The sequence below is a fragment of the Anastrepha ludens genome, chromosome 3 (assembly GCF_028408465.1).
Source record: "Anastrepha ludens isolate Willacy chromosome 3, idAnaLude1.1, whole genome shotgun sequence".
Lineage (NCBI taxonomy): Eukaryota > Metazoa > Arthropoda > Insecta > Diptera > Tephritidae > Anastrepha > Anastrepha ludens.
This window is the reverse complement of record NC_071499.1, coordinates 119135702-119150227: the sequence shown is the minus strand read 5'-3', so window position 1 is coordinate 119150227 and position 14526 is coordinate 119135702. Positions and strand designations below refer to the sequence as shown.

The following is a 14526-nucleotide window of genomic DNA, read 5'->3' as shown; positions in this document are numbered from 1 at the left end:
TTAATTTCATAAAACAAGCTTGTTATTTGTCCTATCAAAATAATTCTTGAAAAAAATTGTAGACATTTGTATCCTAGAATCTAATTTTAATAGGGGGCCGCGCGGCCCCCACGATACTAGTTTCGTTAGTCAAATTTACGATACCAGTTAAGGGTTAAGAATACTTCGATACAGAAATATTTTTAAATACTTCGACACAGAAATATTTTTAAATAGGATTGCCATCTATTCAAAAAAGTAGGATGCTGGAATATGCGCATCAAATGCTTCCATTAAGTTTAGAAATACTTTAAATATTATTTTTTTCAGTAGGTTTGCCACCTTAAAAATATAAAACTTTTGAATAAGATTATTAAAATATAATATTAGAATTTTGTTTACGAAGCGTCTCAAGAAAATTAGACGCATTGTTGAGTAGGGTCGCCATGATATAATTAAGTAAGTGAGATATTGGAATATGGACAAAAATCGCAAGGCATAAGCGCTTTACCGCCGCTTTGAAGATGGTTTGACAAATTGTATTTTAGCACCGCTGCTGACTGAATTACGAATATGCAGATTCAATTGCGCTAGCCTTGAATGTGCTTAGCGTGGAAAATATAGGATTTTATTTCAACTCATCTATTACTTGAAAAATTACTTTAAAAATACGAGGAAAAAATGGGTAACGAATAAATGTCATTAATTTTTTATTGACAATAAATCATGAAATAAAAACTGAAAATACTTTGCAATATATGTAGGGGAATTGATAAACCCAGATTTTTTGGCAATATTGAAAGATATTTCATGTTTTTATTAATCTATAAGAAAAACTTTTTTAATTTCTTATTTCTTTGACAGAATAAATATAATTTCGATCAATTTACACAAAATTATTTTGGTGATTAGTTGCTAAAAAAAAACAAAAATTGGATGCACAGTGCCTTACTAAAATTTGTATACAAAAATTACGCAATCCAAAGTTTTTTTGTTTATACTTTGCTTATCATAGCTTTCAGAAAAACTGTAGAAAAAAAAAATCATGAGCAAATTTTTTGCTCAGAAAATTTTGTCTAAATATTGCGTTGAAATATTTTTGACGGTAAAAGTTTTTATAAACAAACATTTCTAACGTTTAACAAAATTATAAACACATGAATGCATGTGTGTATATATACGTGTGTGTGAGTGAATGTATGTTTGTATAGATGCAGTTATGTAAGTATGCCTGAAGTGTAAATCAAATTTAATGCATTTTTAAACTTCGATAAAAACTTTAAACAAATATTATTCAGTTTAATGTAAAAAAAGTGAGAAAAATTTGTTTGCATACAGTATTACGTATGTACATATGCATATAAAATTTATAAATAAAAATATCAAAATTCTTCACATTTAGCATAAACATGAAGGCAAAAGTAAATAAAAGTGGCAACCTGATTAATTTTCGACCACTAAGAATCGATGTGCCAATTTCAAATTTTTCAGTAATTCAGCTGGCTAAAATGTGTGCAGAGCAAAATAATTAAAAACAAAAAAAAAAAAACAAAAACTCAAATGCATCAATATTTTCACACACCTGTTTTGCCGAACGTGAAGTATATATTTCTCATGCGATATTGGGTTTCTGAGCGCAATTTCTTATTTGTCTAATAACTTTTATTTATCGAATATAGGTATGTAGATAGAAACGTGTTAAATAATAATTACATGGTGCATCTGGAGGCGACTGAATGAAAATAATCAGCAAAAATATTAAAAAAAATTGGCTGTCACATGCCCATCGATGGCTATGTGGGACTAGGCAGCTGAGTGATGTGATTGTCAGGTAATAGTGGAAAGAAGAATTTAATTTTTGCTATCACATGATTGAGATCACATTGAGGTTATGATGTGATGTGTATGACATCATGTGATTGGGATCACATCAAGAGTTGAGGTTATGATGTGACGTGCATGACATCATGCGATTGAGATCAGATCAAGTGTTGATGCTGTGATGTGATGTCCACGGCATCACCTTATCTTTTCAGACCATGATGTGATATGAGTGACGTGACTATACAATCAATTACAGTCACTATTTTTTGATTGACAATAAATTACTAAACAAGGAATTGAAGACGCTTTGCAATGTATGATAGGTGAATCGATGAGCTCGCAGTTGTGTGATGTTTACATGATAAATGGGATTTTGTAACAGATGCAATTTGTTAGCATAAAAATAATGTATGGAATAGTCTACTATAGTCTATATTGCAAAAAATGTCTTGTGATTGAATTAAAATAAACAGTTTTCATGTTTTCAATAATTAGTTTGATGTAATTTTTCAGATATCAAGAAATGCATATCCGCTCATAACAGCATGAAAATAAACCCAAATGACTCACCTCAGTAGCAAATAAATTGGGCTGAAGTTCAGTGCGTCACTATTTTTTACTTTTTTACATATATAGGGTGTAAAAAAATATGTAAATTGAATAAATATATAGTGTTCATATCAATACTACGTCGTTTATCTCGGTAACCTAAATAAGGTTAACTGCTTTGCGAGACCAATAAGCAACCACTCCACACAAACGAATTGGTTTTCCAAACGCTCTAATAATCAAAAAAACAGAGCTTAAACATTACTCCTTACAACCCAAGAGGGTTTGGCTTTCGTGCCTTTACGTTGGCGTCTTAACGTCATTCCGATTCAGCTTCTTTTCGAGGACTCCGATTAGGCTCGATTTCATTAATTCATTCTTCATTGACTTCATTTTGATGGAGCCGACGATAGCAGTTTATAATTTATTGCTGATAAAGATCATAAATTCTTCGTGAAATCTATGCCTTACACAGTTTTTACATATTTGATGGAGTGCTTCAGTGCTTTTATTAGCCATATACATTTTTCTTTCTTTGAGCAAATTTTTAATGAAGCTAATAATTCGGCCGCAGTAAGCGAAAGGGTTGGTATACTCAAAAAGGGTGTAAGCGCCAATTATATATAATTATTTCTTTTAATAACTCAGCTCTTTAATTTATAAGTTCTAAAATTCCTTCATATTAATCCCTATTCCATTATTTCTCTCTTTCTAGTTCTTTAAAATAAACTTCAAAAATTTGCGTACCAAAAACATCGCACTAAACCATTGGCCGCCTTAGCAACATGTTGCCGCAACGTTTACCTTCCCATTAGCAACTATTAAACGCAGTAATAACAAAACCCTATTATTTTAAGGAAACATTTGTGAAAATCACTACACCATAAAACCATACCTGAAAAAGTGGTTACCAACGCAAAATATAGCAAAAACAACAACAACATCCAGCCACATTTTATGGAACAACAAAATAATTTAGACACCAAAAATGTTCAGTTCAGCGGATGTGGCCGCAGTGCGTCATGTGGTGCAACGCATATTGGTGCCATGTGTATTTGTGATCGGATTGCTGGGAAATTCTATGAGCATTTATGTGCTGACCAGGTGAGTACGAAAAAAAGGACAAAAATTATTTATAAACAGCATTGCAAATAGAGGAAGTAGTAGGAAATTGTGATGCAATATAGAATTTTGATATGGTTTTTGTTAATAGTAATGCAAAATTGTCAAAGCGAATTAGATGTCAAGCTATTTATATTAATGAAATTGATATAATGAAAAAATATATATAAAAAAAAGAAAAATAAGAGTAGTAAAAAAATTAAGTAAAATAGCTATAAATATTAATTTATGAGTGGTAATAGAAATCAACAAATAAATGAATAATTAAATAAATATAATAAGTAAATAAATAAATAACTAAGTAATAAATAAATCAATAAATAAATAAAATTTAAAAAATAACAATTACATAAAAAATGAAAGAAGAAGATAGAAAGTACAAACAAATATTAAAAAATAAAATAAGTCATGGAAATAAATATATAATAAGAGCAAATTAATTAATTAAAATAAGATTAAAGGCAGAAATGTGAAATGAAGTAAAATAAAATGAAATAATATAAATAAATTAAAAAGTATTTATGAAGTTTGCAATTTAAAAAAGTAAATAAATAAAATACAAAACTAATAAAATCAAATATGTGACGCAACTATAAGAGCTAATAAAAATTAAATAAAGGGAGGTAATTTTTTTCCCCTTGTTCACTCCTCTCGGGAGCATAGGGCCTCGACAAGACACTTCCATCTTACACGGTTCTGTGCTGTTGTTTTTGCAAGTGTTTCTTGGTCTACTGCGACCTCTGCTAACTTGCGGGTTCCAGTCAAGTGTCATCCTCGTGATGCTATCTGGCGTTTTCTTAGTGTGTGACCTATCCATCGCCACTTTCTGCGTTAATGGGAGGTAATAGAAACAATTAAATAAATATTAAATATAAATGTATCAAATAAATCCAAATTAACGGAAATAAAATAAAATAAGAAGTTTTAGCAATGAATAAATACATAAAAGTAAAATAAAAAGAATTTAAAGTAAATAAATAAAAAATAAAAAAACAATAAAATAATTAAAAAACACTTAACAAATGAAATAAGATTAGAAGAAATAAAATCAAATAAAATAAAATATAAAGAAACAATAAAAAAATGTTAATAAAATTGACTATGAAAACAGTAATAATAAAAATATAAAAATAAAATAAAAAATAAAATGTTTAATACAATAAAGTAATATGACGTAAACACAATAACTAAAAACTATAATAATAATGGGTAATAGGAACAACTAAATAAATATAAATTAATAAATTAAGGGGGGAGCCTGGTTTATGAGGTCTAAAAATTGCAAGTTTTTCCTATCTTTTAATGAACATTTAAAAAGTATAAAAAATTTTTGTACTGGTTAAAATAAGTTGAAAAAAATGTTTAACATAGAAATTAGTAGAGCGCTGCAACGCTGGAGTTTTCAACTGGCGTACAAGATACAGCTCGTAATTATTATCTAAAGCAAAAAATTCAAATGGATTTCTAATTATCATGATTTTTTATTCTAGATGAACTAAGAAAACTGAGAGAAAGCTAAAAATTCCAAAATTTCAACTTTTTGGAAAAAAAATGCCTTTCTATATTATAAAAACAAATTCGCTTCAACTTGGTATAAAAATCTTGAAACATTTTTTTTTATCTATTTTTTAGTTCAAATAGAAGAGAATTTAATACTGAAGGGAACAAGTTATGATTCATTTCAAAAGGTTCATTAGTTTTTTTTCATTCATGTACGCCAATTCAAAGAAATCATAAAAATGAAAAGTCGAGAAAAGAAGATAAAGTTTGTACAGGGCCCGCCATCTATCGTTACGGATTTGAACTAGGTATTATTTGAAGAATGGTAACACTTAGCTGTCATCTGATTTGACAGAAAATTAGTTTTATTCTTCCGCTGAACGAAAATGGTTGTGTATACGCTCAAAGAACGCTGGAAAATATTGCATTTGGTTCCAACTAATATAGTTGCCACACAGCGAATGCTACGATCAATCTTTTGCGCACTGTCTTCGAAGATTGCATTATCAGCCGAAATTCTGATATCGTTTGGCTGCCTCGGAGCTGCGATTTGACGCCGTTTGATTATTATCTTTGGGGTGCCGTCAAAGACCAGTGTTATGCCAACAAACCAGCAACAATTGATGCACTGAAGACCAACATACGCGATGTCATAGCTGAAATGCAGCCGCATACAATCGAAAATGTGTTGAAAAATTGGACCGATCGTATGGGATGGTGCATGGCTAGCCGAGACAGCCATATGAATGAAGTTGTATTCCATCATTAACCAGAAGGATTGTACTTCAAAATAAAAAAAAACTGTTTGGAAAAATATTAAGTAGTTTCTTTTTTATAGCACTTTTAATTCCGTAAAGTTATATGGCGGACCCTTTACTATACCTGTCTGGCCACAGCGTAACTACCTAACGCTCGCCTACCTTCGGCTTTGTATCTACGGGTATCTACGGAAATATTGAGAATTAGGCTCTGTAACTTTGTGTGAATATTCTGAAATATATTAGGAATCGCTTAAAACGAAAAAAAAATTAATTTTTTTGACCCTATAAACCAGGCTACCCCCTTAAAATAAAATACTTCACAATTGAATATAAAATAATATAAAGTGCGTACAATAAATAATTACAAATGAAATAAGTCATTGACATGAATAAATAAAAAAGGAAATAAACTAAAAGAAAAACAAAAATAAATAAAATAAAAAAAAAATTTATAAAAATGAAGTAGTTTAAAATTAAATTAAATAAGTACAACGAATATTTAAAAATAAAATAAGAACTCGTCGAAATGAATAACAACAAATTAAAAATATTTATGTAAGATAATAAAAATAAATTAAAATAGAAAAATAAAAATTATCAGAAAAATTAAATAAAGTAAAATAATTCAAAAGAATCCAAAAAAGGAAAAGTTAAATCAGATTAAAAGGAAAGCAATAAAATAAAATAATATATTGTAATATATACATATATATATATATACAGTGAAATTCCTTATAACCGGACACTCACCGTCGCAGTGTTTTTGTCCGGCTATGGGAGATGTCCGCTTATAAGGGATGAAGTCACAAAATATATACCACATATATAAATTGTATTGTACATAGTTTATTTAAGAAATTTTTGGAAGTAAAGAATATTTGAATACTTTAGTATTGCATATAAATACATATATGTACATATATCGATTAAGTATATTGTACAAGTCTTTACATTTCAATACTAGTGTTTTAAAACTAAGCTTCTATACAAAGTATTAAAATTTTGGATTATACCTTGACCAAGGGGTTGGCTAACTGCCGTTGTATTTGGCGGCAAGAAAATAATTTTTATGTTGGTTAAGTTTAATTCCTTTGGGTAAGAAGCCGCGTTATCTAAAAACAAGATAATTTTTCGATTCTGGGCTTTCATTCTTCGATTGAACTGCTGCAGCCATTCATTCATTACTTCTCGAGTCATCCATGCTTTTTTATTAGACTTCCAATCCACTAGCAGTTTTGCGATTGGAACATGTTTATAAGATCGAGGACGGGCTGCTTTACTTATAACCAAAAGCAGCTCCTTATCTCCAGCCATGTTAGCACAGAACAAAATTGTGAGTCTTTCCTTTGATAGTGTACCGCCCGTGCATTTTTCGGATTTAAGAGCGAGGGTTTTGTCAGATAAGGCACGAAAAAAAGCCCAGTTTCGTCAGCGTTCTAAATGTCTTGAGGCTTGTAACCGGTCAACAGAGATGGCAGTTTTGTCCTAAACTGTTCGACACCATCCTGGCTTACATCTGCAGCTTCACCAGATACGCATTTGAAAGTAACATTATTCCTTATTCGCCATTTGTTTAACCATCCATCTGAAGCATTAAAATTAGGTACACCCAGTTTGCCTGCAATTTCTATTGCCTTTGCTTTCCAAATGGGACCAGAAATCGGAATGTTTTGACTTCTAGCTTTAGCGAACCAATTAAAACACATCTTGTCTATTTCAGAGCCGCCTTCTTTAAGAAAGCTTCGCTTTTGATGAACATTAACTCCAGACTCCCATTTAGAACGATTTTTTTCTTTATTGAACCTATTGAATATTGAACCTTTCAAAGCAAAAGAAACGTGTACCTACCATTAAATTTTTGGGCTCACTGTACTTCACCTTTTTGCAATTCCACGTACTGATAATTTATCTTTTTCGAAAACATTAATAATTTCCATTTTTTCTTTAATAGAAAGTACCTTCTTTTTCGGCGCCATATTATTACGAACTTTGAGCGCAACCATTCGCATGCAACTGACTTAACAAACTGAATGGAAAACTACTCTTAATTTAAAACACAGGACTTGAATCTGTGCATACATGTTAAAAGGGGAATCACCTATTTCATTTTTATAATGAACAACAAAGCTTGCTTGTGATATTTTTGAATTTTGTCCGTTTATGAGAAATTTTTTTATGAAAATGGTTTGAAGTACTTTGTCCGCGTCCGGTTATTAGAGTGTCCGTTTATTAGGATGATATTTGTATGAAAAAATGAATGAAAAACCTGTGTACCCAAAATTTGTCCGGTTATTGGAGCTGTCCGGTTATAAGGACTGTCCGTTCACTGTATATATATATATATATATATAATATATAAATAACTAAAATCAAATGAGATAAAATAAAATTTACAAAAAGTCATACTTCATTTAATGTGCATCATTTACATACGAATGATATAAATATTGGAAAAAGGTTATAAATACAATCAAACTAGTGAAATTTAAAAATTGTTGGCTTTAAGTTATTTTTTTTAATTTTCCACTTTTTCACTTCTTTGATTGGTGCCTAAAGCATTATTTGAGTTATTAAGTTTTCTTGATGTGTGAGGCTTTTCAAATGAAAAGTAAGAGCATTTTAGGATTATGGCTAGAGAAATCATGCCTCATCACCACAGCGCGCCTTTGTTGCTCCTTTAAATCATTTTTAAAAGCAGCTCATCTAACCCAATTCAACCTAAGAAGACTAAAATTTACGGAATTCTCTCAAATGAAATTATGTTCAACTAAGGGCCTCCATCGCCAATACTGCGAGTCGTAAAATATTTGAAGAATATTTATTTATTGTACATGCTCGCGTCTGATTAATAATCTTTGAAATTAACCTATAAATAAATGTAACTAAATGTCTGGGTTGCCATCACTATTTCTCAGCTGTCAACTTGACAGTATTTCTACTTCATGTAAATTCAAGCAAATTACAAGTGATTTTTATTCATTCGAAACGATCGCTTTATTTTCCCGCATAGTACACCTGCGAACAATTCTAGACGTTCACAGTACAAATAAAGTAAAAACAAAAAAAAAAAATACAAATTATATATAAAATAAATAAAAATAAATATCAATAAATACTTAAATGATAATCAGCATCAAATAAGTAATGAAAAAAAATGTTTAAAAAATGCTCTCAATTTCACACATTCCGGATTCCCTATAAAAGCACAACAAAAAATATATGAAGTTTGATTTTATTTCAGGTTAAGTATCTAATAGAATATTACATATTGAAACAAAATTTAATACATACGCAAAAAGAGAAATTTTATGAAAAATTTCATACAATGCAATCAATCATCTATAACATTTAATTTTCATTGTTCAGAAAAAAGTCATAAAAATAGCCAGAAGTGTGCTAAATAAAATATGATATTTCATAAATTTTTCTACTCCCATTTCTTACAAATTTTTTTCTACTCCCATTTCTTACTAATTTTTTTTCGACTCACATTTCTTTATAATTTTTTTCTGTCCCTATTTTTTTTTATTAATTTTTTATTTTTTTTTTTCAAAAAAATTCTCAGAAGAGTCTTTTATTTATATATTTTAGCCATTTTTTCTACTCCCATTTCTTACTAATTTTTTCCTGTCCCCATTTTTTTAATAATTTTTTATTTAGTTTTTCATAAAACCTGCCAAAAGTGTCTTTAAATGATATAGCTTATTAATTTTTTCTACCCCCATTTCTTACTAATTCTTTTTCTACTCCTATTTATTACTACTTTTTTTTTAGATAACTACTTTCATTTCTTAATTTTTTGTTTCTATTCCCATTTTTTAATATTTTTTTATTCCTTTTTCCACAAAAATTGCCATAAGTTCCTTTAAGATTTAATTAATTGTATTGTTAATTTTTTCAATTCCCACTTTTTATCAATATTCTTTATTTCTTTTCCCAATTGTTTAGAAAGCGCATGCGTTGCACAACAAATATTTACCTCACCGCCCTCGCCATCACCGACATTATTTACCTCACCATGGCATTGTTGCTATCTCTCAAACACTATGATTATGTGCAGCGTCATGTGGAGATCTTTTGGAAGTGCTATGGCTACGTGGTTTGGCTTTGTGATGCTTGTGGTAAGTGCGATGGTGAGCACGTGTATGAAAACTAGAAATTAGATTTTGCAATAATGGATTAAAAATAATTGAAAAAATGGTGAATTGTAAGAGCTGCTAAAATTTGCTGCATTTGGTTGGTGAAAATACGAAATTGGTATGAATATTTAAGTCTTTTGAGCTCTTCAAAGGAACATTTGACGTGGCGGTCTCCACTGTGATTTATGGCTAATTAATTTTCCGTCCTTCTGAAAAATTTGAAAGGCCTGCAAAAGACATTATAAACACGCTATTAGGATATCTGATTTCTACTCAATTGCCGCTTATTCAAAGATATATTTTAGCGGTTTGCTCTACAGCGAAATTGCCATGGCCTAATGAGGCTGAAAAAATAGAAGCGATCAAGTCACTCCTTTGTTTTCGGAAAACGACTTCTATATAACATTGAGTTTTTTTGTAGCTGCACCACCACCCGGGGGAATTTATGTTCGGTTTACGTTCGATTTTTAACGATAATCAGCCAACGTAGCGCCGCATTAACTTATTTCCCTAGGAATTTAACTATAGTTAAAAACTCTGTTATGGTTTAGAAATTTCAAATCTTTCTTCGTAACAGAGTTTCTTCAAAGAGACTCTCATTTTTGCTTACAAAGGTTACTTGGCAGCAGTAGATGATTACTAGAATTGTCCTATCTTTCCGTTAAGAGGTTCGCTTACAAATTGTATGCTTTTGTTAGCATTTTTTAGCATTTGCTATTTCCATATATTTTAGTATTTACTTCGCTGGGAATATCAATTAACTTTACTTCATTAACTAGTTTTCCCTATAAATAGAATGTACAGAAAAAAAACCAAGTATACGCTGGACATGAAAATCAATTAGTTTATCTTTATCGCTTTTTGCGAATTAAGCCAAAGAAATGAGCAGAAAAAGCACTCGCAAGCGTGATTAAGGATATAAGGAATAGCACTTATAAGTCCTCTGCAGTTGAAAATTTGCCAATTTAATTGGCGCACTTAAAGAAGCGCTACCATCCCCATTTTCATCTATGCGCACAAATTTGTGCTTCAATCAGAATTAAGCCTGAATTTATTGAGGTGGCGAAACCAATTTGAGTTACTCATATGCCTACAATTCACAATTTGTTTTTGTTTTTGTTGTTGTTGTTATTGTTTTATTTCTTTCTTTTTTAATACAATTTACTCACGTACTTTCACTGCCTTAATATCTTAATATGGTCTTTTCTCTTCCCCCATTTCTTTCTTTTTTTCTCGTCCCAATGGCACATCAACTGCCATTGCTTTTGTCAATGCTACTCTGCGTGCTGTTGTTGTTGGTGTTATTGTAGCATATATTTCCATTTACATTGCCGTGTGTTTTACGATCGAACGATTTATAGCGATACGCTACCCGCTTAAACGACAGACATTCTGTACGGAATCGTTGGCGAAGAAAGTCATTACAGGTGAGTGTGAGTGTGGATTGCGTCAGTGTGCCAGGTTGGTTGAGCGTGTTGGTTAGTGCGCTAGTGATGTGTCTTTAATAGTGATGAGTGTTATGATGGAAACTGTTTGTGGTATGCACATATCAATCGATAAGTTTTAAGGTAAGTCGATAGATAGATACATTTTATTCCGATTAATAAATCGATAATTAATTATCAACTAAGTTACACATTAGTGAAGTTTGAAATAAATAAACTATAATATTCTGTGACCGAAGTCAAAACCAAATTAGTCGATTATTATCGATAAAAAACTCAATTACCAAATTCTGTATATCTCGGAAGAGACTATGTTTATTCATGATTTATGTAGAGGATCAACAAAATATTAACACTCTCTAGTCGAGGTCCTTGGTTACAGCTGTTTTTATGATCTTAAATAATTTACAGAAAAAATTAGGCCATCTTGTCGCAGTGCACTTAGTAAGAAATTCTGAGAAACTATGCAGAGAACGAGTGTCTCTGTCGATCGAGACGGATCGATTTTTTTTTAATTTCAATATCTATTATTCCAATCTTAACAGCTTAATTTGCTAATTCAGCTAATTTAACCATAGGAGACTTTTTAAAACGATAACTATGACTGATAAGTCTTTGCACTAAAAACGCGATGTCGAAAAATTAATATTTTATACACATCCCTCTTATATGGTACTTGGATAAATCGATAAATGTTGATAATTCCGTTTGATTTTAAATTTTCACTACTAATTCAACGATAGAAGATCTTTTAAATCGAAAACAACGACTGATAAGCCTTTGCACTAAAATAGCAATGACGATAAATTAATATTTTATACACCTGTTTCTATATGGTGCCTGAATAAATCGATACATTTCGATAATTCCATTTGATTTTAATTTTCGCCACTACTTGAATGATTGAAGATTTTTTAAATCGATAACTGCGACTGATGAGCCTTTGCACTAAAAAAGCGATGTCGATAAATTAATATTTTATACACCCCTTTCTTATATGTTGTCTGGAATTGATTTGAAATTGAATTGTTTTCCATAAATTAATGAATTTTAATAATTTATAAAAAATATTGTCGAAGAGTTGATACTAAATTGTTTTTTTCTATAAAATGTTCGGATTCGTTATTTATTTACTGCATTAGGCTAGTATACAATATATCGATTATTTGTAGTAATTGAATTTGCATTTCTACCAACTTTTGTTATTATGTCTTGTTTCGATATATTGATTAATGCGTTGAGTAATTGGACTTTAAATTCGATATTTTTTAAATTAATTTGTTCGGTATATCACAAATTGATCGAAAATATATTTTTTTAAATCGATAACTATGACTGTTAAGCCTTTGCAATAAATTGATATTTAATACGTTTGTTCTTTTTATTTTTTCTTGATGAATCGATAAATTTCGATAAATACATGCATTTCGTAAATTGGATGAAAAATATTGTCGACAAGTTAATACTTGACCAAAATATTTTAAATTAGCTGTTCGATTTAGTTTCTTATTTATTGTAATACGATAGAATACAATTTATCGATTATTAGTAATTAAATTTGCATTTCTACCAACTTTTGAAACAAAATGTGCTTCATTACACTGGTCGACAAAAAATGATTATTTTTCTGATTCAAGCATCGGACCCGGCCTATCTTATAGATTTTTCATCGCTGAATACGAATCTGACCTTAAAAAGTTTCCATCACGTCAAGATTTTGAAAAAAATTAGTTCAAAAAGTCAAAAAAACGTGTTTTTGACCATTTTTGACCAAATGTAGTGGATGAACCTGAGGTGATGGAAGCTTCTACCTAGCCTTAAACTGAAGCCTGAACCTTCAGTTATAAGATCCAAATCGAAAATACCCTGAATCAATTGTAAATTTTGATGTAGCACAATTTTTTTAACTGCTCGCGCACGATTTTCATAGGTGCAGCCATGCAGGCTAGTTAGCCTTATCATAGTGGTGCGCTGACTTGTACCTTTTACCTATCATGTTTTAGTTAGTTAAAATTTCTTTCAATGTTTGGTTTTATGATGCGCTGAAGACAAATATGACATCATAATTTAAAAAGGCAAAACCAATTTGGTGATCTAAATTACTTTTTACTTCACGAACAACTATTGAAAGATGAATTTATATAGTTATATTAGACTAATTTTTGACAGTAGTAATAAAGTTTTATAATCTGACATTAGCTGGTGAATCAATATTTTAGTGCATAATAAATTTATTAAATTCACGACCCCAGAATGTGCCACGAGGAGGCTGTCAGTATTTTACACTCCACTTTTGTTTTTTTTGTTCTTTTTTATTTTTAAAAATTTTTTTTGTTTGTTTTTTTTCCTTTTTGTTTTTTTTTTGTTTATTAATATTCTCGCATTTGTGGTAATTTTTTGTTATTCCTTAGAAAGGAATTTCTTCCTTCTTTGTTTGAATTTTTTGAATCCACAATTTGTTCTTCAAATACAAGTTTCACGGATGCTTCTAATCTTTGTAAGTTTTCTCAAGGTTTTAAGGAATAAGAAGAAACACACAAAGGATAAAGAATTTAGTTTTGAGTACTTTCATTTTCTAAAATTTGATTTTTATTCGGCAGACTTGGGAAGGTTAATCTTTGTGACTTTCTAGAGTAATTGCAATCATCATCTTTTAATAAGCCCCAGCAGTAATCAGCAAGCATGCTAGGATTCCATTTTCCTTGATATCTTTTCTCCATAGTTTTTATATCTTGATGAAATCTCTCACCATGCTCATCGCTAACGTCTCCACAATTTTGTGGGAAAAAATCCAAATGCGAGTCAAGAAAATGTATCTTCAAGGACATGTTGCAGCCCAAGCGTTCATAGTTTTTCAATAGTTCAATAGTTTCAGATATATTATTTAAATTTTTCTTTTAAATGTAGAAATCCTTTACCAGTTTTATCCATGGCTTTTACAAAATTTTTCATCAGGCCAAGTATGATATGAAGTGGTGGTAAAATGATGTCATTTGAATCAACAAGAGGTTTACTTGAGACATTTTTGGCTCCTGGAATAAATTCCTTTCTCTTAGGCCACGCTTTAACTTTGTAATGCTTATCTCCTGCTCTACTGTCCCATTCGCAAAGAAAACAGCAGAACTTCGTATATCCAGTTTGCAAGCCAAGTACAATTGCTACAACTTTTAAGTCTGCACAAATTTGCCATTTGTAGTTTGAATAGTT

At 30.3% G+C, this 14526-nt stretch overlaps 1 protein-coding gene across 2 annotated transcripts in view; it reads left to right on the top strand.

The window, feature by feature from the left end:
• Positions 1-14526, top strand: part of LOC128858892 (uncharacterized) — a 105322-nt gene that overhangs the window by 81747 nt on the left and 9049 nt on the right. For both annotated transcript variants that reach the window (XM_054095455.1, XM_054095456.1), the window contains exons 2-4: positions 3068-3456; positions 9684-9856; positions 11185-11301. In XM_054095455.1, the coding sequence (XP_053951430.1) occupies positions 3341-3456; positions 9684-9856; positions 11185-11301 (406 nt within the window). In that variant the 5' untranslated portion in view covers positions 3068-3340. The remainder of the gene's footprint in view (positions 1-3067; positions 3457-9683; positions 9857-11184; positions 11302-14526) is intronic.